The following is a 26,859-nucleotide window of genomic DNA, read 5'->3' on the forward strand; positions in this document are numbered from 1 at the left end:
CGATCCCAATACGAAGTTCGCGAACATCAGGGATATCCATCGGGCTCAAATCGAAGCGGGTGAAAAGGAGGTTATCACGGCTGAATCCAGCGACTCTGAATGCCCTAGTGAGGCTGGCAGCTGTATTGTAGTGGGTGTGGTTGAGGATCAATAGTTAATAGTAATGAGGAGGTTGGGTTGTGATCCCATCGTTTTTGTGGTGCCAGAAACAGGGGGGTGCCAGGAAGTGGGTATGTTGACTTATCTCTTGCCTCAGAGCGAGCCAGAATGCAGAAAGTCGCAGACCGCTAAAATCGGCGGCGTTTTCTTGAGCGGCCAGCAGGATTCTAGTACCCATCAGATGGGACTCGAGGGTCATGGAACCGATATCGACTTCTTCCGTGAAGCGCAGGATTACAACAGCAGCCAGAAGGTTGTCGTCGACGACGGCCGTAGAGGACGAGAGCGCCGGGATCAACGAGCGAAGGCATATTTGATGGTATCGATCGGCAATGACTCCATCAACGCCAATTGTTCGACTAAGACGTTTTGCGGAAGCTGAAAACATCGCGTTCAATAGTGTCGGGCAGTAGACTGCTCTCTTCGGCACCACCTTGGCAAAGTGTCTATCGTTGTCGCACATGTCGAAGAGAGGTGCGAGGTTGTCGACGAAGTATCTGTAGAGGAAGGCTTCCTGACGGTCTTGAAGGGGCCATAGTGGTGTTTCGACGTAGGTTCTGTCGTTGCCGGTGGATTTGTCTTCTAGTTGGGGATCTATCGCTTCAAAGATGTGTTGGATGTTTGGAAAATCGAGTGTCAAATCTTCTCCAAGGTGAAGTAGATCCCATTGTATCGAGGCTCCAGTATGACCGCTCGATGCAGACGTGTCGTCGTGATGATGGAACTCTTTGGCTGGATTTTGTCTGGCATCTTGTGATGCAGAGCTCGTGTTTGGACTGGGTCGCAAGTGTCTTCGTTGCTTCCTGATGCCATCCCGGCCGTAGTGGGCATCATGTGAGGCGTGCGATTTTATTCCTGAGCTTCGAGAGTGAGACAGCAACTCTGGAACTGGAGAAGAAGCAGCAGATAGTAAAGCAAGGTAGTCCTGTGGACTTTCATGTCTATGTGGAGTCCCTAAGTAGGTATTCGCGCTGCCGTCGTCGGCCCCGGGCTCCCCGGTGACAACAGCATGGATGTTGACCACATCTTCGGTCTCGTCAACAAAGCTGAAAGAGCGGTTCGTTGTTCGTACCCAAGTTTGCTGTTCTGAGAAGCTGTACTCGCTTTTGGCAGCCCCAGTTCCTCTCTCTGGCTGGACACTAATCGCAGAAGCAGGGTTCAAGTCAGCTGGAGGGGCTCGGCTGAGGTATGATTACTGAACTTGGATCCACGAACCTAGGGTTCAGTGTGTGCCTAAAGCGTACACTATATCCACGGGTACATTCGACTCCAGACTTTCGACAATTGGAACACGTTGATCGACTTGAATCACCTGCACGTGGTCTCGGTTAGTGACAAGCATGGACCGCAATCAAGGAAATATTCGCCGAGTTTGAGATACGGCGCCAAAGGGCCTCAGCCACGGACAAATTCCCGGTGGGATGGTACAGATACCGGCGGGAGGGCAAGGAGCCGCAAAATGAATAATCGGGTCGCTTACATTTGAGGTGTCTAGCGTGGAGAACCAAACATGTTGTTAGAATAGGCATTCATGACAGCTGAGAAAGACCGGGTTTGGAAGGCGTGCGGGAACAATCGTGAACCATGAGCCTTGCCAGGTCCATCTCGCCGGAATACACAACTTTCGGAATCGAAACTTACCTTAACCTGCAGATCTACAACAGCACGCGTGTCAACAAAACTGTTCCTGGTGGCATCACAAACCGCAGATGGCTCCATCGGGTAAAAACTGTGATCCTACGCCACGCAGACATGGACATGTTCGCCGGCCCTAAGACAGACGAGGGGACGCGACGGGGTTGAGGGAAGTGACAGAATTGGAAAGAATACTGACGTTACACGGATTTGTCCGGGTCTGTACTCGGTTCATATTCTGGACCCGCCGCGCACTGGACTTGTCCAGCGTCGATTATGTGCGCTGATACGTGTGGTTTCCGCGCAGACAGTGGCATACAACAAAACCAGCCGGTGGGCAGAGATTTCCTGGGCCTTGATTTGACGGTTCATAGGGGGGAGAAAGACTCAAAACGGTATTGTGTGAGAGTGGTGAGTTGGTGTCGGGGGCGCTGGGGGGGACGAGAAACGTAGAACGGTGACTGACGAGTACTGCTACAACGGCTGCTTTCCAGGTTGGCAACTTGCAACAATGGCCTACTGACATTGGATTTAGGTAAACCGGCCAAAGCGGGAAAGTCGTTGGGTTTTGGCGGTAGGCGGAAGACATGGGAGACGATGAAGTGGACATGGATGAAAGCAGGTCAAATAGGAAACGCGAGCGAAATAAGACCGACTTGCCTATTTGAAACTGGATAGGCAACTTTCCCCCGCACGCGCCCTGCATACACCGCTAAGAACTCCACCAGCGCTGTACGGCACCGGCACTAGACTAACTCGCCCTCGTGGTGATGAGATGGAGGTTTCTACACATACCCCTAGGCTGGTTTGAACTTCCGGATGGATACCGGGCTGGGACAAGAGTCCCGCGGGATACGACTTATCTTGTTCATTACACGAATCTGGGGAAAATCCGGGGGAAGCTTCAATGGCTGGGCTTGTCTAGACTTCGACTTGGCTTGGCACTTCTACCGACATGGATGAAGGACTAAGGTATTTCTCGGTGTTTGCCATCCTACGATTGGTTCACACAGTATCGTGACCTTCCATCTCCCTCGAGATCAGCCAACCTGCGCGAAGTAGGGTGCCATTGAAGATAACTCGCGTAGAGCTTTCTACTTTCTTACCAGCTAATTGGGCCCTCGACAAAGTCTAGCAAGACGCCACTGATGAATCAACACCTTACTCGGGGCATTCCTATTGCTTCACTGCACGCCCTCAGGTCCTCACTCCGACTGCTGATATAAAGACTTCACTCTACCCCAGGTCTTCCCCAGATTATCACAGCATTCTACGGAGTACTGCCCCTCAAGCCAATTGGGGCCTTTCCTCCTTCTCTCGTAGTCATAATTGCCTATTTTTGCCATCCCCATTCAAACACAAAACAACTCATACCTTGACTCGGCCACTTGTACGCAACGAACCGCCATTATGGAGACCAAAAACTTCAAAGAATTGACCCAGCACAAGGAAACCGTAGCTGACGGCTCCTCTGAGATTCAAGTCAGCCTTGATGGGCTCGACTCTATCGAACAGACCCAGACGGGCAAGTTCTCATGGCTAGTTTCCATCACCGCGGCCATCGGCGGCATGCTCTTCGGCTACGATACCGGCATCATATCAGCCGTGTTGGTTTACATCGACAATGATCTCGGGCACACCCTCTCCTCGTCTGAAAAGGAGCTCATCACGTCTATCACCTCCGGTGGCGCCTTCATCGGTGCCATCTTTGCGGGAGCCACGGCAGACCGCTTCGGGCGCAAGATTGCCATCTACGTCGGCAGCTTTCTGTTCACTGCCGGCGCTATCATTCAAGCTGCCGCCAAGTCGCTGGCCTTGATGACCGTCGGTCGTCTGGTCGTTGGGTTTGGCGTCGGCTCCGCAGCCATGATCATTCCGATGTATGTCACAATAGTATCAAATGGCTCAAGATTCGATGGTAATGGACCCTCGCTAACATGGAAACCAGGTACATTGCCGAGCTGTCCCCTGCCAAATACCGCGGTCGTATGATTGGTCTTGACAACATGTGCATCACGGGCGGCCAACTAGTCAGCTATGGCGTCGGTGCCGGCTTCGCGCACGTACAAGGCGGGTGGCGTTACATGGTTGGCGGCGGCGCGATTCCAGCCATCATTCTGGCGTGCATGCTGCCCTTCTGCCCAGAGTCGCCAAGACAGCTGATTTACCACGGCAAGGAACAAGAGGCCGAGAAGGTTATTCGAAAGATTTTCCCCAATGGAACGGACGAGCAAGTCCGGATGAAAGTCCGTCACATCACCATCCACGTCGAAGAGGCCAAGAACATGAACGCCGGAAAGTCGCAATGGTGGGTGCTCAAGCAGCTCTATGTTGTCCCAGCGAACCTCCGCGCCCTGATTGCGGCGTGTGGACTCATGGCCATTAGCCAGCTTAGCGGTTTTAACTCGCTCATGTATTTCTCGCCGACCGTAAGTCAAGTTTCCAAGTCCCTAATTCCTTGAAAAGAGTATAGATTAATAGCAAACCAGATTTTCTCCCTTGTTGGATTCAGTAACCCTGTGGCAGTTGGCACTATCATTGCCGGCACCAACTTCATCTTTACGCTTGTCAACCTGTTACTCGTAGACCGAGTCGGTCGTCGCAGGATTTTACTCTGCACAGTGCAGTTTATGGGTCTATTCCTGGTTGTGGCCGCGATCGCCTTTAAATGGATCCCCGTTAACCATGATCTATCCCTTACAGAGGGGGCTACAGTTGGACCGCCGGCCATCATCGTTCTCGTGAGCATGGTCTTCTTTGTCGGATTCTACTCTTCAGGTATTGGCAACACAGCCTGGCTGAGCAGCGAGTTCTTCCCGATGGAGGTGCGCGCCATGGGCACCATGATGCTGACGATGAGCTGCTGGGGTTCCAACATTATCGTTGCCTCCACCTTCTTGACACAGATGGAAAACACCACACCCTCTGGAACGTTTGGATTCTATGCAGCCATCTGTGTGCTCGGGTGGGTCTCGATCTATTTCTGCTACCCCGAGGTCAAGAACATGACGCTTGAGGATATTCGCGAGGTATTCAGCCACGGGTTCGGTGTAAAACGGGCCAGGGAGCTTCAGAAGCAGATGAAGGCTGATCGAAAGATGGCATCGGTTTCGGATGAAAACGTCAAGGTGTAGATAGAGCTGACAGAGTTTGGGGCTTGCGTCTGCAGAAGGTCGAAGCGACGGTTGTTCTTGGAGTCATTACGTTTTGAGATGGTTTAGACGGTAACGTGGTGAGTCCGAAGGCCTGTGACTTGTACTCCTGCAGAGCCCGAAAGCTTAAAGTTAAATGGCGGATAGAAAGAATAAAGGCTAGCCACCCACCTACCGATGGAGAAAGTCAAAGTGTCTACGCATCTGTTGTGTTATTGGCCGGGGCCTTGGACCAAATGAGATGAACGAAAGTTTTGCGACGATATGGTCTCCAGCGGTATCCTGAATTCGAGTAGTATGTTCATGAAGAATGAAGAAGGGAGTAAAGCACGCTGGGTGGGGGGGCGGAATTCAACCAGCAAGTATCAAGTGACAGCCAGGCTGAGAGAGACCTTTGGTCAGGGAGATTTTTGTCGGAATCACTACATCATCGTTGGCGGTCTAGTTATCTTTAATCCGGTCCTGTGAGAGACCTCAAGCCACTGTAATATCACTTCCAAGGTCGGGCTAGATGATCCATGAGTCCAAGATCTACAATGTTCCGCCCTACCTCTAGCGACAGTATCACTCTAGTGTCCGCTGCCGGCACGTGTTTGGGGGCGGGCGAACAGGGGTTCCTCTTTGCTCTAGGCGGAAGCTACCCAGAGTAGAAGACTTACCTCTTAGGGTGTGTACATGTAGACCTCCTTCGGCTGCAGTTCCGTAGTCTCAAACGATTTATGCCACAGTTCCAGACATTTACGCAATGCTCCACCAATCTTACGCGAGCTCAAAGCTGGTTGCCAGGTAGGAGAACTCTGTCATGCACTCACGGCAAGCCATGCCGACTGTAGACCGGAGAGGTTTGCCGTCGTATTTCATACCTTAGCCTCTCGTAGTCTTAGGAAATCACGGGTACCACCCCAATCCATTTCACAAGAGGGAATTAGAAGCAAGCATAAAGATTGATGTGCCCTGCCTGATGTGATCAACATACTACCTAAGCCTCTTGAACGCAAAGGATCGAAGAAGGGTCTTCATTTCTTAGAATCAGATCCATAATTCAGGGGTATTCACCGACCTGAAGCTACTAGGCATTTACATCATTCAGTTCAGGATGGTTCGTTCGATATGCAGAACCCAGGCGCCTCGAGCCGAGTTCTGTAAGGCTTGGCTCTAGCATGGTTGTCGACGACGAAATTCGACCCTCTGTGCCCAAATCCACCTTGCAAGAAAAACGATACGTTGTTATTTTCCATTCAAAGCGGCCTTGAACCAAGCCAAATCCGAGATAGTCACGAGTGAAACACCTGCCTCATGGCTGGAAATATTCATCTTTAGACTGAGGTGGTCATCACAGGTAGCTTTGCCCCGAGGCTGATTGAGACAGCGTACAGAGCATGCCAAACAGGGATAGACATCAGTTATATCCTGCCGAGATTGGATCCATCGTCGACGCAACTCTTTGGAATATCAAAGCTTCCAGCAGGCGAAGTACTGTGGGATCTCAGGATCGGGGCACTTTCCAAGGGCTTTGTGGTCTTGATACAATAGTGGATAAGGATTCCCATAGTTTAACGTCATGAACTGTTGTGTACAGATGAGACCAGGGGGTGTATGGCTATGAGAACATGGCTTGCGTACCGATCACGCCCTTCCATGACAAGCGATCGATGGGAGGACCAGTCAGCAAGCGCGCGGGATGCGTCAGTGCGGTCTATTCGGCAAGCACAGCTTTCCCTCTACGTGATGTATAGCAGGAGTTTCGCCGAACATAAAGTTTGAGTCGAACGGAAGCGAGACCTAAGACTGACCCGATCCGCTCTGTCTAATGGATGCTAAAGCTCTCCGACTCCGTAGAGGGGCATTTGATTGGCTATGATGTACAGAACCATCGTTACAAAACATGCTATAATTGACAAGAACCTAGATTCAGTGTAAGGGCGGGCCCAAGCTAGGTAAACGAAACTGTGTTTAAGATTGGTGTCTTTTTTTTGTTCAAAAAGTTTGGCGTAAATCAGTGACATTGGCTTCAGATGGTGATGGCATGCGTCGCCGACAAACATGGGGTCATCCAATGTTGCTATTGGTGTAACCAGTGATCTCTCGGCTTCAGGGACCCGAAATGGTAAGGTCAGAAGCTCGAGCCTCCCCGACTTTTACGAATAAGTTGTACGAAAAATCTCTGGGAGGGTAAGTCAAGCCGACGATGACAACATGCCGCAATACTTGCCCGAGTAAATGTGGTCTTGCCCTTCCGCTTCATCCATAGTGTCTGAGGATAGGCAGCTAGGTCACTGGTGTTTTTTTGTTATTTTTTATAACATGATTTGGTCAGCGGCTCTCCAGGCAGAGGATGAGTTGCGTAAGCTTCCAAAAGAACTCTGTGACTTCTTTGGACTGTTGTCTACAGGATAATACTGACTTGCAGCCGGCTTCGACGTTGATCATTTTACAATGTCGACTGCTTGAGGATTCGCCTAGGTGAACTCTTCAAACATTGTCGATGGGGAGGGCGCCTTCACCTCGGTGTGAGTGCCGCATCAATGCGACGAATTTGCTGCAATACACGGTGAACATCGGCGCTCGACCGCTGTGTGGGTCTTGCGGCGTAACATGTGGGACCAAGGTGGACTCGGTGAGGGTCGTTCGGCGTCTCGGTGAGAGTAGGCTTATCGGAGAAGGTACACCAACGATAAGAAGATGGCCCCACCTGCCGAACCCAAAAATTTGACCCTGCAAGACGGCATGGGGAACTTTTTCCAGCCAAGTCGAGGATCCGAATCACCACACTGCATCAACACCAATTGACTGTAACACATATTCCACAACCATGGCCGGAACAACTACGAAGAAGCGGACAAATGATGGCCGTCTTGCGCCCCCAACCAAGAAGCAAAAGCGACAAGAAAAGAAGCAAGCCGAATCCGCCTCCGACAACGAAGAACAAGAATTCGATGCGGTAAACCTTCTCGATTCTGACGATGATATTCATAACGCGGCTGTCGATGACGGCGCTGCCTCGGACGATGATTCGGCCAGCTCAGGCGACGAAAAGCCCGCAGCACCCAAACAGAAGACAAAACCTGCCCCCAAGCCCAAGAAGAGCAGAGACGCGCCCGTAGGCACCGACTCGGATTCCGACTCAGAAGAAGACGAGAGCGACGATGGTGGCAATCCCAATTTCATCAAGTCTAAACGCAATGATCCGTCTGCCTTCTCAACGTCAATGTCGAAAATTCTGTCTACCAAACTGTCCAACGCGAAACGATCAGACCCCGTCCTCGCCCGCAGTGCGGAGGCCCACCAGTCCGCCCAGGCGGCCGTCGACCAGGCGCTCGAGTCCAAGGCGCGCAAGCAGATGAGGGCGCAGAAGAAGGAGGCAATGGAGAAGGGCCGCGTGCGCAATGTCCTTGTGGCGCCGGAGACGGAGGAGACGTCAACGGGGGAGATGATTGAGACGGAGCGGAGGCTGCGCAAGGTCGCGCAAAGAGGTGTTGTCAAGCTCTTCAACGCCGTGAGAGCGGCGCAAGTCAAGGCTGCTGAGGCGGAGAAGAAGGCGCGCAAGGATGGCGTCGTGGGTGTTGTGCGGAGGGAGGAGAAGATCAACGAGATGAGTAAGAAGGGATTCTTGGACCTGATTGCGTCCGGAGGAGGAGGCCTGAAGAAGGGCGGATTGGAGGAGGCTTAATTCAAAAAGGATACCAATGGCAAACCAAAATTCTGCAACGCCTTTGTACAGGCGTGACTGTTTCTTTTCATCACTTCGTTCACCAGATTGGTCCACCAGACTTGTCAAGGTTTATGAGCTTAAGAGGAGTGACGTTATTCCCTCCCACCGTCCCGCGATACCCGCCAATATCTAGCATAAGCCGAGCCGAGCCGATGTATTCCATCCGTGATGCCGCGCTTGATTGATGAAGAACACCTCCCCAGCTTTTTCTCCCCGCTAACCCTCCCTATCCTTTCCTTTCCTTTTCTGACATGGTGTATGTATGATATAGTACAGATGATTAAATAATTGTGTGGTATGCCGCTTCCAACGCCGCAATGCTGAAAGAGGGTGCTTGTTTATTTGAAGTCGCTGGCCTGAAGGTTCCGTGTCATCGAGGGCAGCTTAATCTTGAGGCCGTCTAGCTCCTTTGTCATGGTTATCTGGCAGCCCAATCGACTCGTCTCGGTCAATCCAAAGGCCAGGTCGAGCATGTCGTTCTCGTCATCTTCGGGCTCGGGCATCTTCTCGTAGTATTCCTCTTCGGCAACGATCACGTGGCACGTTGAGCAAGCGCAAGAGCCTCCGCAAGCACCTAAAGATACACAGTTAGCATATTACATGCCCTGACGTTGCCGCCAAGAGCGTTGTGACATACCCTCCATCTCCAAGTCATTGTCCTGCGCAACGTCAAGAAGGTTATCCCCTTCGCTTACAGCGATCTTGAACTCGTCTCCGTCCTTGTCAACGAATGTTACCCACAACCTATGGGAGATTATCAGTATAAGTCTCGGTAGACTGTTGTGGACGGTCTCACTCTTCGCCGGCCTTCGGAGGGGTGATGTGGCCATGCGCCTGGGCAGCCGAAGCCGAGAAAGCACGCGCTGAGGGCCACTGAAGCTGTCTGGAGGGAAGCTGTGTTGTCCTCTTGGATGCGATCTGGTTGTGGATGCTTCGGGTCTGTCGTTGCACTGGGCGGGCCAGTCGGGATGCGCTGGCAGCCATCCTGCGGAGGCTTGTGCTGAGCCTGGTTGAAGACATGGTTGCTGGGTTTGAGTCCGTTCTCGGCTTCACAGCCGGGATTGCTTGCCCTTCTCAGTGTCAAGGGAATCGATCGGAGCCACCCTCGAGTTCGGCAGCACGGTGGAAGGAGAACAAGTAAAAACGCAGAGTTGTGAGGCAATTGTACACAGCAACACCAGGGTTCAGCAGTCAGATGAGTTGTTTAGCTTGCTCGGTTCGTGGGTGGTGGGTGCCCGCGAGCAATGACAAAAAGTTGTTGGAAAGCTTCGATAAATGCGCGAGGGAACTGTGGAGATGCATTGGATTCAGCGAAAATTCTATAGGCTCGGACGCCTGCAGGAGCTCCGATAAGGCCCCCACCCCTCGGGCTTATCGGCCGGCGATTCGCAATGTTCCGCCTCCGGAGACCCTGGCCCACTGCAGCGGAGGTACCTAAGGCACGGAGAAGGTGCCATGGGCCTTTCCTGCCGTCAGAATCCTCAAAGGGGCGGATCCCATTGGTCGGTTCATCAGCGGAGTTCTTTTCAGCTGTTACCAAGCAGCAAGAGCACCAGAGAGCACCAGGGAAGGCGCGTTGACTGTCGTGTGCTGGCCCCGCTAGTCTTTATCTCCGAGGCGATTTCCATTTCATCATGCAAAATTGGTAGCAAAAGTGGAAAGCTCACGAAATCATGCATCACGGGAGTTGAGCCATAAACAAACGCCAAACGAGAACATGGCTACTCATCGAGAAGGGGTGAATCCCCTGAGACCATACTACAAGCCGCCGACTATAGGAGAGCCTCCTGATCCGACATCTGCCTCATCCGCACCGAACCCTTTTGCCCGTCATGGAGCCAATGCAACGAGCGAACGGTACGCGTCTAAAGCACGCGACATCTTTTCCGACATCGACTACAAGGACTATATCAGTGAGCCATCTCCTTCAGTCGTTCAGACTGTCAAGGACCTCGTCGATGAGCTACTATGGAAGTACACCTCCGTCCTGATGGCCCAGCCTTTCGAGGTTGCAAAGACGATTCTGCAGGTCCGAAGTCACGATGACGTGACTTTGGCAGCAGTACCGACACCCCTGGCCACGCCTGTCTCTGAGAGAAAGCGTTCTGGCTATGGCAATGCTGCATATGACGAAGCTGATTCCGACTCGGATCTCGACGAACCTGCCTACTTCACCTCTAACGTCCCGAGTACGCCGACCCCGTCCTACTCCAGGGAACACCGGAGCCGCCAGTCTCCCTCCTCCTCAACGCCTCCGCAGACGCCAGCAGCGAAGCAGCAGGCCGTACCGGCTCATCAAATCACAATCCGTCGATCCGACTCGTTGATGGAAGTTATTGGCCAACTGTGGCAAAAGGAGGGAGCTTGGGGCGTGTGGAAGGGATCGAACGCAACGTTTTTATACTCTGTGCTCTCCTCGCTGTTGGAAAATTGGTCCAGAAGTGCTTTGAGCGCCTTGTTCAATGTGCCAGATCTCGGCGTCAAGGAGGATATTGATCGGCTGATTGATATTGCCTCGCCCTATCCGTGGGCCTCCCTGTGCGTTGCCGCTGCTGCGGCTGTTGCAACGGGCCTCATTCTCGCACCTCTGGACCTGGTGCGCACAAGGTATGTCACTGGCTGTTTCGTATTCATTCGGATCCCAAAGCAGTGCTAACTCCGGCATAGACTTCTCGTCACACCAAATTCAAAGGGATCTAGGAGAACACTTTCGACCCTACGTACTCTCCCATCCTACGTCTGCCCCTCTTCGCTCGCCATCCCTACGATCTTCCATTCGCTCATTCACCCCATCCTCACCCTGTCGACACCACTTGTCCTGCGCACTAGATTCCTTATCGACAGCCGCGTCTCTCCCACGACATTCTCAGTTGCCAAATTCTGCGCTTCCTCGGTGGCACTGTTCGTCAAGCTTCCTCTGGAGACGGTTCTCCGGCGCGGACAAGTTGCCGTTCTCTCCACCCCCGCACACGTCCGGGCCCTATCAGGCAAGGACCAGAAGCTCGAGACGATTGTCCCGGCTGGGCCTTACAAAGGTGTTCTCGGAACCATGCTCTACATTATGAATGAGGAAGGCACCCGGGCGATCCCCACCGCACCCGCACCGGTAAAGAAAGTCAGGGGCGGCAAGCCAAAGGTTGCAGAAACGGTCTACCGTAAGGGTCAAGGACTCGACGGCCTATGGCGCGGCTGGAAGGTCTCCTGGTGGGGCCTGGTCGGACTTTGGACTGCCGGGGTCATCGGGAACAGTGCCGAGGGTGAATTCTAGAAAAGGGATTTTCAAGCGAGCCGTCCAACGGTCGATATGCAACAACACATCCAACCAACGGCCGACTGCAAAGTGCGAGTGCGAACAACAACACCTCCAAATGTAATTTTGCTGTACTAGAAGTGTACTTGGGCTGCGAGATTCTTGGCGTTATGGGGAACGGAAACTTTCGAAACTCTGAACAACTCTCTCCTCTACGACCATGATGAGATACGGTATGATATCCTCCTTTCAAATTTTGACCAAAGCGACGACGCAAAGGAAAACCCAACCATCGAAACGCTGTACTCTCTGTACTTTATTTCGTCCTGCTGGAATCCAAACTCCATAGTCTCAGGGGCCACCGAGCCACTACTCCTAATAGAACATTCTGCGTTAAAATTAGTCCTTTTCGTCACACTCTCCCATTTATCCCAATTTACGTGCGAATCCCAAGGTTGTGTTACCCCTCCGTCAGACTTAAATACGTCCGTATCTGTGGGATTTCGCTAGAACTTTCTTCGTACGACGCCAGAAACTGGGTTCGAGGAGAGTGCCAACCCATTTATCCACCAGGTCGTGCAGGGTGCCTGCATGGAGAATGCAGCTGTCAGTAGCACCAAGGGGCTCATCGTGGCAGGTCATCTGAGGATTTTGGGCATTTCTCTCCCCGCCGGCCTCCAGGAACGCCGATGAGTCAATGTCAGGATATTTCCGCGCCTGTGACAGAGGCAGGACCCCCGAAGCCTTCCTCTGCTTTCAGGCACCGGATGCTCGAGCGCCCGTCTGCAAGATGGGCGCCACAGATTACCCAGAAGCTGTCTACATGCCCTTCATGCACACTGCAAGCCTTCTCCCTAAGGATCCGAGGGGACATGGACCATAGGCAGACAAGGGCCGGTATCGTGGGTTCTCGTCCGATGACAGGATGTCATCGTACCTGGTTACCGTGATGGTTTATTGCAATAGGAGGTCCGCCTGCTTGGTCTTCTTTCATAGGAGGCGCCCAAAAGGGGGACGACGTCCGATGGATGAGACAGAAACTTCAAAAAGGGACCAGCGCGGCCTGTCCTTTCGTAAACGGTCCTGTTGCAATGCAATCATCTCACACATCACATCTCAACTCGTTCTTGCTCGCTTTCTCACGTATTGCGAACCACCCCAGTTTCCCCATTCACCTCAAACCAAGACCATGGCACGTACTTCAATCTTCCGCGTTAGCTCTGCCTTGAACGCTATACTCCTCACCTGCATCATCCTCAAGCATGTTGCGTTGGGCGTCGCGCGTTCTACAATGCGCAATGCTTGCTTGGTTGTTCTCATGCCCTTCATGTTCTTCCACATTGCCATCATCGAAGGCTGAGACACCAGTCGTGGGCGCAAGCCCGCGGTCTAAGACGGAGACGACAACATCGAGGACCTGCCGCCACTGATGTGTCTTTCCTTGGTAAACAAACATACGCATATCACCAATACGCCCATCGGCAACATCGTATCACATCCCACCCCTTGTTCGGATTCAAGGCGTCGCCGTTTCCATCCACATAGGCAACAGGGCATACTTCAACTACCTGTCAACAATAAGGCAGCATCAACAGCGGTGGTACCACTGCTCTTCCGGTCCGTAACGCTCCCGCGTGTCAATCCGCCAGGAAGTGCTCCGCCGAAAACCTGTGCCATGGGCCATCCACATGGCATCGCTGCACTCCTAACGCCGGCCACCGCCTGTTTCGAGGTACCGTCACGATACAAGGCCATGGAATTGGGAAGCTAGAGCCCGTTCTCGGAGGCAATCTACACCTTGCTGGGGCGTTTTTCTTTCCCAGCTTTCAATTTCAAGGAGGCGTTAACGTTAGCACCCGCTGAGCATGGCTGGGCCATTCTTGGACGAAAACGTCCGTTGTTCAGCAATCTGACCTCCAATTTGGAGAATTCGCCTGAAATCCTTCAAAATCACTGAGCCTGGGGCATTGGATGTGTCTTACTTTGAACAATAAACAACCATTTACGTGCATGACTAGCCAAAGTATTTTGCCAAGGTCCGCTTGTCCCCCTTTTAGCCTGCTTGTTCTCTCGTTTGAGATAGGCCCAATCGCAAGGCCGATGAGTGATTCAGGCAGCAGCTCAGTTCAGTCCCCGGTAGGGACTCGCAGAGAGACACTCTCACTGAGCCCTGCACTATGCGCAACATGTGGACTGGGCGAGTGGTGTGCCCATGAGCCGATAAGATCAGCAGTAGGGGCAGACTGACAAGTTAAAGTCTTTGTCATTCCAAGGGACGCTCTATAGCATATTGTCGCCTGTTCCTAGTGCATCTTCTCACGTGAGCTCACATGGTCAGGGTCAGCCACGTCCTCGTATCGTCCTACTTGAGGAACGATGTCGAGGCTGTGATTCCTGATTTCTATCCCAGTGTCTCGAATGGAATGAAGATTGAAGACATCTCCACCATGATCTGACAACCTTCAGGTGTGGCTTCGACTCCAGTAGCTTGCAATGATTCTGTGGGCAGAATCAGCCTGCCATTTACTCGGCGAGGGAATGGCCTGGGTTCGCCGCCCTGCCAAGTTGATCGAGTAAGAAAGTCCGAAGAAGCCCGCGGAATCGCGATTGAGTCACACAAGCCGCCGATGAGCATTTTTAAGACAAATGGTTACATATCTTCACGCTATCGAGCTTGACAGGAGGCTAGACTGTCGGGCAAAGGCGCTAGTCATTAAGCAGCGTATCGTCGTGTCTTCAGACTTCACGGAACAGATTTAGCTGCCCCATATGTCTTGACTGAGCTTTTTCGAAGGCACATACACAATTATTTAGAAGGTCAGAATTGTCTTGTTCACTGGTCGGTCATGATATCTTACTACTTGGAACCTGGGTTCGGTTGCCTCTCACTGCCCGCCAACCTCCACTTGCGAATACGTGCTCTGGGGAAAGGGTTCTTCGAGACGCTCTCCCTTGCATCCCTGAGTGCAGATTTTGCTGCGTCTAGCTCCCGCACATCGAACACTCGCTTATTCAGAAGCTAAACGTGATTCCGGGAAGACCGTGGATCTCAAGCTTCTGCTCCAGCCGCGGACCGGTTCCGCAGTTGGCGGCACGGAGTCAAGACGTTTGCGACGGGCGGCTAGACTTTGATCTGGACTTTGATCCACCTCTCTGATGCCAGTAGCATCTCTTTTAAGGTTGATGGAGAGGAGCTTAGTCTGATCCACGTGGCGTGTGATGGGCTTCAAGCTGCCCCTACTTCCGGCATCATGTTGGAGAGTTCATCGTGCCTCATGGGTCGTGACAGAAGAGGGCAACATTGAGGCACGCCCAAGAAGCCTAGAATCGGTGGCGGACTCATGGCGCGCCTTGAGCTTTCAGCTAGCCAGGGAGACGACGGCGAGACTCCCTTTCGCAAAATATAAGACCATGTGAGGGAACACCGATGTTTGGAATGTTTGACTCACCCTATCCCTGGCTCCCACATGGTGATCTCACGCGAATAAACTCAGTGCTCAGCGGGGTCATCGAGTATAAAGTATCAAGATCAACGCTTCTCGAAGCGTCGACTCCGAACGAAAGGATCATCACTCTTTCTAATTTCGTTTACACACACTCGTTCTTTTCATTCGTTGCTCATCCCTTCCTCTTCCGGACGTTCTTCAACGCCGGCTCACATTCTTTTTATATCATGGGCAACCGTAAGACACCTGGCCTTCTCGCCATCTTGGCATCTGCTGTTTCGGTCGCTGCTCACGGCCATGTCACCAACATTGTCGTCAACGGCGTCTCATACCGCAACTACATCCCCGTCCAGGACCCATACACCAACAACCCTCCTCTCGTAGCCGGCTGGACGATAGATCAACGCGACAACGGCTTTGTCGCACCTGACGCTTATAATGCTCCGGACATCATCTGCCACAGACAAGCAGTGTCTGGCAAGGGTCGAATCACAGTTGCTGCCGGCGATACTGTGCAGCTCCAATGGACGGAATGGCCTGACAGTCACAAGGGCCCCGTTATGGACTTCCTGGCAAACTGTAATGGACCTTGCAACGCCATCGATAAGACAGCACTCAAGTTCTTCAAGATTGACGGCGCAGGTTTGATCAACCCTCCCCAGCAGACAAACCAGTGGGCAGCCACCGTGTTGATCAATAACGGCAACGCCTGGTCCGTCCGTATCCCACCCAATGTTGCTCCAGGCCACTACGTTCTTCGTCACGACATCATTGCCCTTCACAGTGCTGGCCAGCAGAACGGAGCGCAAAGTTACCCTCAGTGCATCAACCTGGAGATCACCGGCTCCGGAACGGATAATCCTGCTGGAGTACTAGGAACCGCTCTCTATGGCGCCAACGACCCCGGTATCCTGTACAACATCTACCGAGACAACCTCAACGACTATGTCATTCCTGGTGGTGCCATCATCTCAGGTGGTGTTTCAATGCTCCCTCAATCTAGGATTCAGATCACGGCATCTGGTAGTGCTACCCCTTACGGTACAACGATTCGTGCAAGCTCAGTTATCACGGCCTCAGCTAGTCCCCCAACTTCAAGTTCTGTTATTGCTGTTGTCAGTAGCAGGTCTTCAAGCACAATCAGCTTCGGCAACTCTACTTCGGATACTACCACCCTGATCCAAACTTCTACTACTGCTGCTACGACGACAATCACTCTAACTCGCACAAGTTCGACCTCAAGCTCAAGCTCCAGCTCAAGTAGTAAAATCAGCACCAGCAACAACTCTCCAACCAGCGCCACGAGAACACCGTCTCAGACACCATCGCCAACCACCTTCCAGACCATGACCACGACGGCACCATCCGCAGGAGAACCGACTCAGAACTTGTACGGCCAGTGCGGTGGCATGAACTACGCTGGTCTGACCAGGTGCCCAGACTACGCGACTTGCACCACCATCAACCCTTACTACGCGCAATGTTCTCCGGCTCCTGTATCTGCGGGAGCTCAGTCTCTGTATGGACAGTGTGGTGGCATCAACTGGCCTGCTGAGAGCCCCACGTCTTGTGTCCCTGGCGCTACTTGCAAGACGGCCAACCCGTACTACGCCCAATGTACTCCAGCATGAGTGGTATAGAGTTAATTTGTGTCACTGGATGGTGTTGCGGTATGAGGGTTGTTGTGATTCAGCGTTGCATGATAGCCTGGGCGGTTGTGTTGTTTCTTTTAGCTATTTGTTTCTTCTTCAGAAAGTCATCGAATGTTAATAGATGAACTATTCTTCAATAAATCGGCCTTCAAGATATCATCTGTATCTCACTCGCCCTTCTTATTCTTAATCTGAGCCTCTGATGTCAGTCAATCTCAGTCTTCTCTATTGTAGATACCTCACCTCCGTCTCAGGTGCATGCCAGTCTACGTGGTATGTCTGCAGTCGAGATCTTGTCCACTAAAAGTATGGAGAAATCTCGATGATGTCCTAGTCTAGAAGTATACAGACTTAGACCAAAACTTTACGAGTACCTAATCGAAATATGCTAATGACCCGGATTCGCTGCTGGTGGCCTCCCCAACTCTGTAGATCGATCGTCGATGAGGAAGCCAGATGTGGTCTAGGCCTCGCAGGCTAGCCCTTGGTGTCGAACAGTGTAATACGGCAGTTAGTTCCAGTCGTTGCCACACGTCTCAGATCGCATGTGTCACAAGTAACTTTGCCTGCTTTGGCCTTCTATGCTCCAGTCACTGAATCTAGTACCAGGAAAAGAATATTCACCTAATGGGCTATCTGATATCTCAACTAGAACCATAGAGAGAGCGGAAATCCTTGACATCGTTGAACGAATTCATGGTGGGAGCCCATACTGAAGCAAGTCAAGAGACAAGAAGTAGTTAGTTGAGGCTAGTTATCCATGTACTTAACGATCTGATTCATGATGCAGCAACAACTGCCTGTGTTACCAATAAGTCTAAGACCCAATATGTGACTGCAGGCGTCGTGAACATCGAAAGCCTTCACATCGGATGATCGGCATACGGCAATATCAAGGCTTCTGTCGTGACCGTTGTTTGCTTGACCATGTCTTCGTTCGATACTGGCATATTGACTAATATTGACGAGGTGAAACTTTTGAGTTCTGGAATATGATCTCCCTGGACATTAGAATCAATATAAAGACACTGCCTTCTCGCTCGTCCTTGCACTCTCATCTTGTTTCTGTCAACATGATCATCAGCATCACCAGCTAGGACCCAACTACCAGCCTAAGATACTTCAACTCTATCACTCCATCCATCATGGCTCCTCTTGCCCAAATCATCTCTGTCATTCTCTTTTTGGGAGGTAGCATGGCATCTCCTACTGGGAACAGCTGCGAGCAAGTTACCCCTTACGTGCTCACCGTAAGTCACTCTCTCCTGGTAAAGAACTGTATTACTGACCGACACTCCAGTACAAAGACATTGGATCGAGTGCTTTTCCTATCCTGAACCCTGTGTTCCCGCCTACCCCTTACAGACAGCTGAAGTACTCGGGCCTCGGAGTCAAGTCCGTTGGTGGGGCGCTCGACCCCAACCTCCGCGAGAACGAGTTTCTGGTGTACGGCACCATCACCACAGCCTCGACACTGGAAAACCCGTTGATCACCAAAGACTACGGTGGATCAAAGGTAGCGAGCTTTGAGCTGGAGACGTTCGACTTCCAGTGTGTTCGCACTGGCCTCGAGAATATGAAGAGGGCTTGCAAGCTCACCGTGAAGGGAGTGGACGTGAACGGTAACACCATCACTGAATTCTGCTCATATAATCCCGATATTCTTGGATCAAGCTTGGCAAAGTGCAACCTTGTCAATGAGAAGAATCTCAAGAGCGTCAGCTTTGAAACCGCCAGTCCCATTACAGGAACCACTATCACGATCTTGACGGCCATGGACAACCTCAAGGTCAACGTAAAGGCGTCAACTTGTTGATGATGGAGTGTTAGGAACGTCACCCCATTCGAGAACAGTCAAGTCTTGGTCAATAGAATAGAGAAGAAGACTTCAACTTCGGGAATAACACCGTTGATTCTTAGGGCTGAAGACAAGACAACGTACACATTTATGAATCAGACTTTGAACTCGTTTGGACGACATAATATGTTCATAGAGCTGTCTTTGGGCTCCGGACCAGGCGGCATCATCACCTTCCTTAATATTAAGCCGCCAGCGGCACTAACTGTCACTCATTTAATCAACTTAACACACAAATACAAGTGCTTACTGCTGTCAGAGTACCATTTCTTCACTTGATATAACTGAGCAAAGGCCATCACACTACCTACTTAGTAATGATATCGTGTTCCCTTCCCAATTATCTGTCCCTCTGAACTTAAGCCTTGTTCCCACTTCATGCTATGAAACAAATGCGTAGGGCTGGTCGAAACATGCATCCCAATCTGTAGCGTCTCCGTCCCAGAAGGTGCGCATAACATTCTTAGCATGCAGAGGCAATGGCGTGGCGATGTCCTTGGCTTGCTCCAAGTAAAGCTCTGCAACAAGCCGACGCTTATCTACCCGAACCGAGGCTTCGATGCCAGCGACAACTAAAGGCCATTGGACGGATTTCTTCAGTTGGGGATGTTTTCTTGTCTCCTCCATGAGAGAATAGAGGCGATTTCCATGCATGGTTCTCAGCATTGTCAGTCGGTGGACTCTGGGCAGGGCTCCAACGCTCTGCAGCGAAGAAATGCAGAAGACAGCCACTGCAGAGTGAAATATCGCAGCGATCAGATCACGGTGATCCCTGTCCTCGTAGAAGGAGTCACAGTCCGTCCCATCAAAACTCTCGATCCTTGCAACAATGTCCTCCGCAACTGCATTCGCTGTTGACTTGTCCATCGACTTCTTTGAGACCTCAGCTCTTAGATGGTTAATTCGCGAAATTTCCAAGAATAGCGGCATCGGACAAGGAATGTGTGGATGCAATCCGAGTGGATATATCTCCTGGATCAAATTAATGAACTCTTGTTGATCACAAATTGTAACTTGGTTGTCAGGTGGACTCGTTGTATTCGCTGAAGTCATCACACTGTGTCATTCTCGAGGTCAGCATCAATGCTTTGATTTACCCACAGGATCTAGACTTACATCATAAAAGACAGGAGCAAGGCTTGGCGGTATGGCTCCGACATGGCCCATCCCCGGGCACCGCCTCGACATGCGAGAATAGCCAGGAGACCGTCTACATGCTGTCGCCACTGAGGAGTTATGCATGCGTTGATCTGTTGGTGTTGGGTCAGCAATCATTGTAGACAAGAAGCCTCACTGTTGACTTCGACTGACCTCGGACTGGAGAAGGAGGATGACCCCTGTCAATACAACATCGCTACTCTGCGTCTTCGGATTGGCGAGATCTTCGTTGATAGCCCGTATCGACAGGCCTCGATGATGGTGCATTCGGTGTTGGGCATACAATATAGAAGGACAATCATTCTTCCATTCTTTCTGCACATGCATGCGATGATGGTACACGATGCCAACCAGGTTGTGCGCAATCGAGATCGGCAGATATTTCACGACCTTGAGGGGAATTTCGGCGATGAACACGTTGCTGGTTGGCGGATGGCCTGACTTGGTGTATGGATAGAACACGTCGTTGACTGAACAATTGTGATGTTAGAGATTTTCGATAAATCTGGGTAACAGCTGAATCTTTTTTCAAGTTCTGTGGGTTGCAACTCACAATACTGTACGGCTTCAAATACGTCGCAAATGTCTGTCCTCAGAGCTGAATGAAAGACGAGCTCTCCGCCATATTTGTTCCTGCTTCTAGTCAAGGCTTCGGTGTCTTCGATTTCCCCTCGGCTATCCAGCTTTGGCTTTATCTTTATGGTCTTCTTCGTCGCTGTGTCTTTGTCTGCCACGCGCCCTTTGCGTCGAGTACGGCAGGTGATTTTCCCAGGTGCGAGCCAAGTCAGTGGCTTTCTGTCGTCGTAGCCAGGGCAAACGATGCCGGAAGCACGACACTTGTTACAGACTGGCTTGACAGAGTCGCAAACAAGTCGACGACGTTGGCACTCCCAGCAACGTCGTTTCCCTGAAATTTCCGGGGATAATGATGGCTGAGGCGCCGGTAACATTGTGTTGCGAGGCGTGGATCAGGTCCCAAAAGGTGCAGTTCAGCCCTACCCGAGTGACAGGTTAATATGCACCAGCGTTACCAGATTGAGTAAGAAGAAGTCGATGGGACGAAGGGGTCGAGGGTTTGATTGCGGAGGGGGCTCTCAACTCAGGCCACATCCGCATAGGCTTAGATATCTTAAGTATCCTATGCTCTGGGTGCGCGGGTTGCCTTGCTTGAGCCCCAGTGTAGAACACCAAGTAAGACGATTCGCTTGGCAAAAGGTCTTGGCCAGAGTATTTTCCTATTTGGGTAAAGACTGCCATGCTGTGCTTCGCCTTGGGGGCAACAGGTACAACCGCTGATCAACATCCCCTCAGCCCTAGAGGACTCAACGTTGTAGCCAATGCGGGAGGGCTGATAGACATGTGGGGGCTCATGGTATCGCAAACCGACAAATCACTGAGCATCACGGGCGCCTGCTCATGTCTCAAGGATGATATCATTGTCTTTCTCCGCCCTAGAGTCGGCCCGCCGGCGGGTTAGTTAGGCAGAAGCAATCCGCAGACCTACTGCATCGGTTCTCGTGGCGGAAGTGGGTTGTATTAGAGGGAAGAAAAGGACCCCTGTTCTCAGCTTGCTGCTCCCACTCTCAACCCAAGCGGTAGGCGGATACTCTTGAATATGGCCAATTGACCTCGGTCGAGCTAAACACTAGTGAGCTCTTGATATGATCTGAAAACACTTCGCCACACATGAATCAAATAAGCCCGACAACAAGTGTCGAAATGCACTGAAAGTTAGCCCTGGTACTCAAGGGGGGATGGCAAGATCAACACGATAAGTACCCGCGCGCCATGTAAACTGCGCCTAACGCCGGCCGTCCCGGGTTTCGTCCCGGGACTTTCACACCTCGACAACGCCTATTTATGGAAGATGAGGAATTGGATCGAAGATGGTTTGCCTGCAAGCTACTCTCAAAGCGTGGCCACGAACATGCTTACCTTGGCGGTTGTGAGCTATGCGATTGTCAGCGAATGGCTCTCTTGGCACCGCGCGAGAGTGGGTCGCCAATGGCGGCAATCAAATGACATCGCTTAATGGGTTCGAGATGTTTCCCCCAAGGTCTTGAGCGTGGACATGGGAAGTACGCCATTGAGATGATTGCTCTGACTTCTAAATCATGTTGAACTGGCAGAGGTGAAAATGACTGATCGACGCTTTTCCAATCCACATCGTCTCGATTTCTTTACGAAAGTAAAAAGGGCAGGCAGCAATTCCTCGGTCGCGTGGACGAGCTTGAGAGCTAAACGTCAACCCAAAAGCAGTCTCACTTGGTTTCGGTTTGATAACCCGTGTATCTATCACTGATAGCCAATTAGCTCCTCCTGCCTCGAATGATTGGTACTTGCCGGGAATTAAATTGGTTTGCTTTACCTATCAAGCAAACATCTCTGGAGCAAAAATTAAGAAACTGGGCAAGTCTCCGCGATGCTCTGCGGGGTATTACGCGAACGCGGGGCATTGTAGGTGACAAGAGCTCCATTGCCATTTTGTTAAATAGCATCAAGCACAGTTGATTTTGATCTGAGATGAACAGAAACCTCATTCTTCTGTTATTCATCTCAACTCATCATTTCTTGGTCATCTAATATCACCTCAAGCGCAAGCTTCACGGCACCACCTGAAGTACAAACTTAGCCAACAATCACTTCAACCTTGTTCGACACAGAAGGATGAGCGCCGGTCGTGTTATCAACGTGGTCGGATGCCACGCGGAGGGTGAAGTTGGCGATGTAATCACCGGCGGTGTTCTAGATGTGCCGGCCCCGAGCATGTGGCACAAACTACAACACTTTTTGACGCATAAATACGAGCTGCGCCAGCTACTACTGAATGAGCCGAGAGGAAGATCGCCAAAGAATACGAACTTGATCCTCCCGCCATGCAACCCCGAAGCCGCTGCAGGATTCCTGATTATGGAAAGTGAAGAATATGCGCCAATGTCCGGATCCAACACCATTTGCACGGCGACGGTACTCTTGCAGACAGGGATGATCCCCATGCAAGAGCCAATCACCAAGTTCGCTCTAGATACAGCGGCTGGTCTTGTCGGCGTGACTGCGGAGTGCCAAGGTGGTAAATGCAGATCCGTGGCTTTCGAAAATGTGCCCGCCTTCGTGGATCGGTTCGATCTGCAGGTTGACGTCCCGGGGATCGGGACCGTCTCCGCCGACATTGCCTGGGGCGGAATGTGGTACGCTATCGTGGATGCGGCATCTGTCGGGATGACCATCGAGCCGAGCAAGGGCGCGAAGCTTGTGGAGCTTGGCGAAAGGATCAAGTCAGCATTGAAAGCTGCCTACACGCCTCATCATCCGGAGAACCCAGAAATCATGGGCATCTCGGTTCTCGAATTCACAGAGCCGCTTCACCAAGATACCATTGGGAAGGTCGCCAAGAACACTGTAGTTGTGTCTCCCGGGCGTCTTGATCGCAGCCCTTGTGGCACCGGCACCAGTGCGCGGATGGCTCTGCTGCATGCCAAGGGCCAGCTGGCGGTTGGAGAATATTTCAAGCACACTAGCGTCATTGACACAGCCTTCGAGTGCCGCATCTCTCGGACTGTCAAAGTCGGAGATATTGATGCTGTGGTACCAATCATCAAGGGCAGAGCATGGATCACTAGCTACAAGCAGGTCGTCTTGGATCCAGAGGACCCCTTTCCTACCGGATTCAGAGTGGGGGACCAATGGCATGTCCCTGATATCGAGTCCTAGTCAGCGCCGAGGCACTGAGGCGGAAACATTCATATGTTGGGAGTTAGCCATAGACCGAAAAATAAAGGACCGCCTGCCGTAATGACTTGGCCGGAATACCATGTTGGAACCCTGGGACTTCGCGCCCCGTATGTGTTGTTGGCTTCCAGTTCCGGCCCCGCCCCCGGTGGGATACAGTCACTCAATAATCGTAGTGGAAGAGGTCGATACTGAGAGGTCGTAGCCCGAGACTGTCGACTAGTCTGTGGATTCATGAGCAAGAAATAGTCAAGAGAAGATACGAGCTACGTTGATTTTGTACTAGTTCATCGCGCCGTGGTCTCTTCAAAAGCTTGAGATCCCGAACCGAATTGCGCTTTGTTTCCCAGCCGAACCGAAGAGAGATTGCGGGGGAATCAAGACTACCTCGCACCCCAACCCCCCACTCCGGGGAACGGGGTGGCCCATGTCTACCCCGGATTTCCATTCGGGTCAACATCTTCAACGATGGTCAAGATATTGAAATAACAAGGCTGTCAGCCGCGACGAATACACAGGAATCATGACGTCCATCCCCAATCATCACCATCAAGACAACATTGGGTGCATCAAATTTCCCTGCAGTTGCGACGGTTGCTCGCAGTCGTGACCCGCAGGTGTTCTCTTCTTCACCAACACCTCAGATCACCTAAACAATCTTCAACGCACTTGAACTCCACCGGCCTTCAAGATGTCTTCATCTCTGGCTCCCGGAAGCAGTGGCGACGCGAAGCACAACAGCCAAATCGAACATCTCGAAGACCTCAACAAGCCGGGCTTGCAAGACAAACACGATGGCCATGTCGAAGGCAACGCACTTCTCATCAACCGAGATGGAGAGGTTCGCAGGATTCCAGTTCCGTCTTCGGATCCCAACGATCCCCTCCGCTTCAGACCTTGGGAGAAGTACGGTATTGTCTTCTGCTGCTGCTGGTTCTCTAGTATGGGTTTGTCGATTGCAAGTGGTCTCGGTGCAATTTTGCATGAATTCTTTGCGATGTATGGCCCCCAAGGCTATTCTTCCGAAGACATTGTTCTTCTGATTACTATTCCAACCTTGTGCATTGGTCTCGGTAAGATTTATCTTGACTCAAAAAGCTGCCGTTAAAGGTTGATTAGTGAACTAACGAAGGCATCACGATTAGGCAACTACATCATCCTTCCTCTTGCTCTGGCATACGGTCGACGCCCAGTATTCTTAGGATTCATGGTCATCCTTCTGATAGCGACAATTGCTGCCGCTTTGCAAAATAGCTATAACGGGCATCTTGCTGCCCGAGTGGTTCAAGGCTTGGCTACGGGTGCCTCAGAGTCTCTTCTCCCGCTGATGCTCACTGAAGTTACCTTTCTTCACGAGCGTTCCAAAATCTTTGGTCTTTACTGGATGGCACAAAACGCGATATCCTCTACTATCAACTTGACCTCGTCATATTTGAACCATGACCTGGGATGGCGTTGGTATTACTGGGTCTTCGTTATCACCGTTGCCGTCGGACTGGTCATTGCGTTCTTTTTCGCCTTCGAAACACAGTTCACCCGTCAACCCGAGTCGCTCGATGGACAAGTCGTCATCACGGACGAGTTTGGTGTCACGCGTGTCATTCCAGACTCCGAAGCCCAGGCCTACCTCGAGGAGATGAATCGGTCTGGACTCACGGCTCCGGGCGCCGATCAGGCGGCCGAGTCTCTGGAGAGAAAGTCGTATCTACAGCGCATCAGACCTTGGTCGACACCGCATCCCCAACCAATGCGAGTAATGGTCTTGAGTTGGAAGCACATGGCGGAATCATTCTCGTCCCCGGGAATCATTTATGCGGTGTTGACATCTTCCATTGCTCTTGGCTGCGGTGTTGGCATGTCACTGACCTACAACACTGTTCTGGTGACGAACTATCAGTGGAAGTCGGAAGATGTTGGGTTGATTAATGTTGGCGGCGTCATTGGCGCCGTTCTCGGCATGTTGTTCTGCACATTCGTCGGCAATCCATTGGTCATGTACCTCGCCCGTCGGAATCGAGGCGTTCACATCCCGGAACACCACCTGGTCGTCTTGGCTTTACCTGCCGTCATCGGTGTGGGAATGCTATTACTGTATGGCTACACCGCGTCAGGAGGGTACACATGGTGGGGTCCATACATCGGCTGGACCATCTTCCAGTATTCCTTTACCTCTGTTCTTATCATTTCCACTAGCTTCGCATCCGAAGCCGCGCCCAAACATCCCGGGCCGGCACTGGTCGTGGTTGTGGGAACTAAGAACGTGGTCTCGTTCGGTGTGACCTATGGGTTGACTCCAATGGTTGAGAAATGGGGGTATCAAACTGCCTTTGGTGTGTTGGCTGGTATCTTTGGCTTCATCTTCCTACTCGGAGTGCCTGTCTATCTTCTCAATCCGAGGTGGCGTGCTTACATGTCAGAAAGAGAGAGCAGATCGACCAGAGCCTAGAAATAGGTCGTCACTTACCATTATCCATGACTTTGAGTGTACCCCAGCTACGTTATTGAGAGGTCCACGGTTCCAATAGGGTACAGCCGGATTTAGTAGACAATGTACTTTACAATGATGGATAAGATTGCGAGACTCGTGTCATTTCTTCGCAAGACTAATGTCCAAACAATGTGCTCGTATTTTCACACATCGACGCCAGCCATAGAGTCGCGCTTGACGGAACCTGGCTGTTCTTGGCCATAACCTCAGGCCCAAGTCGTGCCCATGTAAGCAGGATGAACCTGTTGACTGAGGGAGTGCGGCGACCCGACAGGACGTCTCTGGTTCAGGTCGGTTCAGATCGGAATGTAACATGCACCCAGGCCCCTGGTCTTCAATCAAGAGAAGAGTGAACCATAAGGTTGATCGAGTTCGTTCATCTGGGTTGCTGGACGCAACTCAAGATTCCCGGTCCGCTATCGTCGCCCTATGCAATCTCGGTTCGGCTTGGCTCTTCACACCACGGCAGCCTTTCCCGAGCCGAGAGATCCACTGCCCTTCATCAAGTACTTACTAAGGTACCTTAGGGAACATCGGCCGAGGCGTGACGGAATGCAAAGGGGAAGAAGCCCTCCCTCATAATGGCAAGTCTTCTTCTGTTGGTCCACAGTTTGAAGGTC

At 51.7% G+C, this 26,859-nt stretch overlaps 12 protein-coding genes across 12 annotated transcripts; 8 read left to right on the forward strand and 4 right to left on the reverse strand.

Moving 5' to 3' along the window:
• Window positions 1–154: 154 nt before the first annotated feature.
• CTAM01_16118 (uncharacterized protein) lies at window positions 155–1,501 on the reverse strand (the record flags this gene model as incomplete). Its single annotated transcript, XM_060532111.1, has 2 exons — window positions 155–1,298; window positions 1,404–1,501. 2 exons carry the CDS (start codon window positions 1,499–1,501, stop codon window positions 155–157), a joined length of 1,242 nt encoding a protein of 413 aa, XP_060373290.1.
• Window positions 1,502–2,068: 567 nt separating this feature from the next.
• On the reverse strand, window positions 2,069–2,383 carry CTAM01_16119 (uncharacterized protein; the record flags this gene model as incomplete). Its single annotated transcript, XM_060532112.1, has 1 exon — window positions 2,069–2,383. One exon carries the CDS (start codon window positions 2,381–2,383, stop codon window positions 2,069–2,071), a length of 315 nt encoding a protein of 104 aa, XP_060373291.1.
• An 821-nt stretch (window positions 2,384–3,204) lies between these two features.
• CTAM01_16120 (uncharacterized protein) lies at window positions 3,205–4,928 on the forward strand (the record flags this gene model as incomplete). Its single annotated transcript, XM_060532113.1, has 3 exons — window positions 3,205–3,674; window positions 3,743–4,223; window positions 4,284–4,928. 3 exons carry the CDS (start codon window positions 3,205–3,207, stop codon window positions 4,926–4,928), a joined length of 1,596 nt encoding a protein of 531 aa, XP_060373292.1.
• Window positions 4,929–7,758: 2,830 nt separating this feature from the next.
• On the forward strand, window positions 7,759–8,616 carry CTAM01_16121 (uncharacterized protein; the record flags this gene model as incomplete). Its single annotated transcript, XM_060532114.1, has 1 exon — window positions 7,759–8,616. The coding sequence occupies one exon, from the start codon at window positions 7,759–7,761 to the stop codon at window positions 8,614–8,616; it is 858 nt and encodes a 285-aa protein (XP_060373293.1).
• A 380-nt stretch (window positions 8,617–8,996) lies between these two features.
• CTAM01_16122 (2Fe-2S iron-sulfur cluster binding domain-containing protein) lies at window positions 8,997–9,678 on the reverse strand (the record flags this gene model as incomplete). The annotated part of the gene is made up of 3 exons (XM_060532115.1): window positions 8,997–9,232; window positions 9,296–9,402; window positions 9,455–9,678. 3 exons carry the CDS (start codon window positions 9,676–9,678, stop codon window positions 8,997–8,999), a joined length of 567 nt encoding a protein of 188 aa, XP_060373294.1.
• Window positions 9,679–10,375: 697 nt separating this feature from the next.
• CTAM01_16123 (uncharacterized protein) lies at window positions 10,376–11,926 on the forward strand (the record flags this gene model as incomplete). Its single annotated transcript, XM_060532116.1, has 2 exons — window positions 10,376–11,265; window positions 11,326–11,926. 2 exons carry the CDS (start codon window positions 10,376–10,378, stop codon window positions 11,924–11,926), a joined length of 1,491 nt encoding a protein of 496 aa, XP_060373295.1.
• A 1,171-nt stretch (window positions 11,927–13,097) lies between these two features.
• On the forward strand, window positions 13,098–13,268 carry CTAM01_16124 (uncharacterized protein; the record flags this gene model as incomplete). Its single annotated transcript, XM_060532117.1, has 1 exon — window positions 13,098–13,268. The coding sequence occupies one exon, from the start codon at window positions 13,098–13,100 to the stop codon at window positions 13,266–13,268; it is 171 nt and encodes a 56-aa protein (XP_060373296.1).
• Window positions 13,269–15,581: 2,313 nt separating this feature from the next.
• Window positions 15,582–16,985, forward strand: CTAM01_16125 (endoglucanase-4; the record flags this gene model as incomplete). Its single annotated transcript, XM_060532118.1, has 1 exon — window positions 15,582–16,985. One exon carries the CDS (start codon window positions 15,582–15,584, stop codon window positions 16,983–16,985), a length of 1,404 nt encoding a protein of 467 aa, XP_060373297.1.
• A 1,166-nt stretch (window positions 16,986–18,151) lies between these two features.
• CTAM01_16126 (uncharacterized protein) lies at window positions 18,152–18,822 on the forward strand (the record flags this gene model as incomplete). The annotated part of the gene is made up of 2 exons (XM_060532119.1): window positions 18,152–18,256; window positions 18,307–18,822. The coding sequence occupies 2 exons, from the start codon at window positions 18,152–18,154 to the stop codon at window positions 18,820–18,822; spliced, it is 621 nt and encodes a 206-aa protein (XP_060373298.1).
• A 423-nt stretch (window positions 18,823–19,245) lies between these two features.
• Window positions 19,246–20,972, reverse strand: CTAM01_16127 (uncharacterized protein; the record flags this gene model as incomplete). Its single annotated transcript, XM_060532120.1, has 4 exons — window positions 19,246–19,921; window positions 19,981–20,114; window positions 20,176–20,492; window positions 20,576–20,972. The coding sequence occupies 4 exons, from the start codon at window positions 20,970–20,972 to the stop codon at window positions 19,246–19,248; spliced, it is 1,524 nt and encodes a 507-aa protein (XP_060373299.1).
• A 1,717-nt stretch (window positions 20,973–22,689) lies between these two features.
• CTAM01_16128 (uncharacterized protein) lies at window positions 22,690–23,733 on the forward strand (the record flags this gene model as incomplete). The annotated part of the gene is made up of 1 exon (XM_060532121.1): window positions 22,690–23,733. The coding sequence occupies one exon, from the start codon at window positions 22,690–22,692 to the stop codon at window positions 23,731–23,733; it is 1,044 nt and encodes a 347-aa protein (XP_060373300.1).
• Window positions 23,734–24,442: 709 nt separating this feature from the next.
• CTAM01_16129 (uncharacterized protein) lies at window positions 24,443–26,197 on the forward strand (the record flags this gene model as incomplete). Its single annotated transcript, XM_060532122.1, has 2 exons — window positions 24,443–24,824; window positions 24,897–26,197. The coding sequence occupies 2 exons, from the start codon at window positions 24,443–24,445 to the stop codon at window positions 26,195–26,197; spliced, it is 1,683 nt and encodes a 560-aa protein (XP_060373301.1).
• Between the last annotated feature and the right edge of the window lie 662 nt (window positions 26,198–26,859).

The sequence above is a fragment of the Colletotrichum tamarilloi genome, assembly GCF_030869305.1.
Source record: "Colletotrichum tamarilloi strain Tom-12 chromosome Unknown Scaffold_198.1, whole genome shotgun sequence".
In the NCBI taxonomy this organism is placed as follows: Eukaryota; Fungi; Ascomycota; class Sordariomycetes; order Glomerellales; family Glomerellaceae; genus Colletotrichum; species Colletotrichum tamarilloi.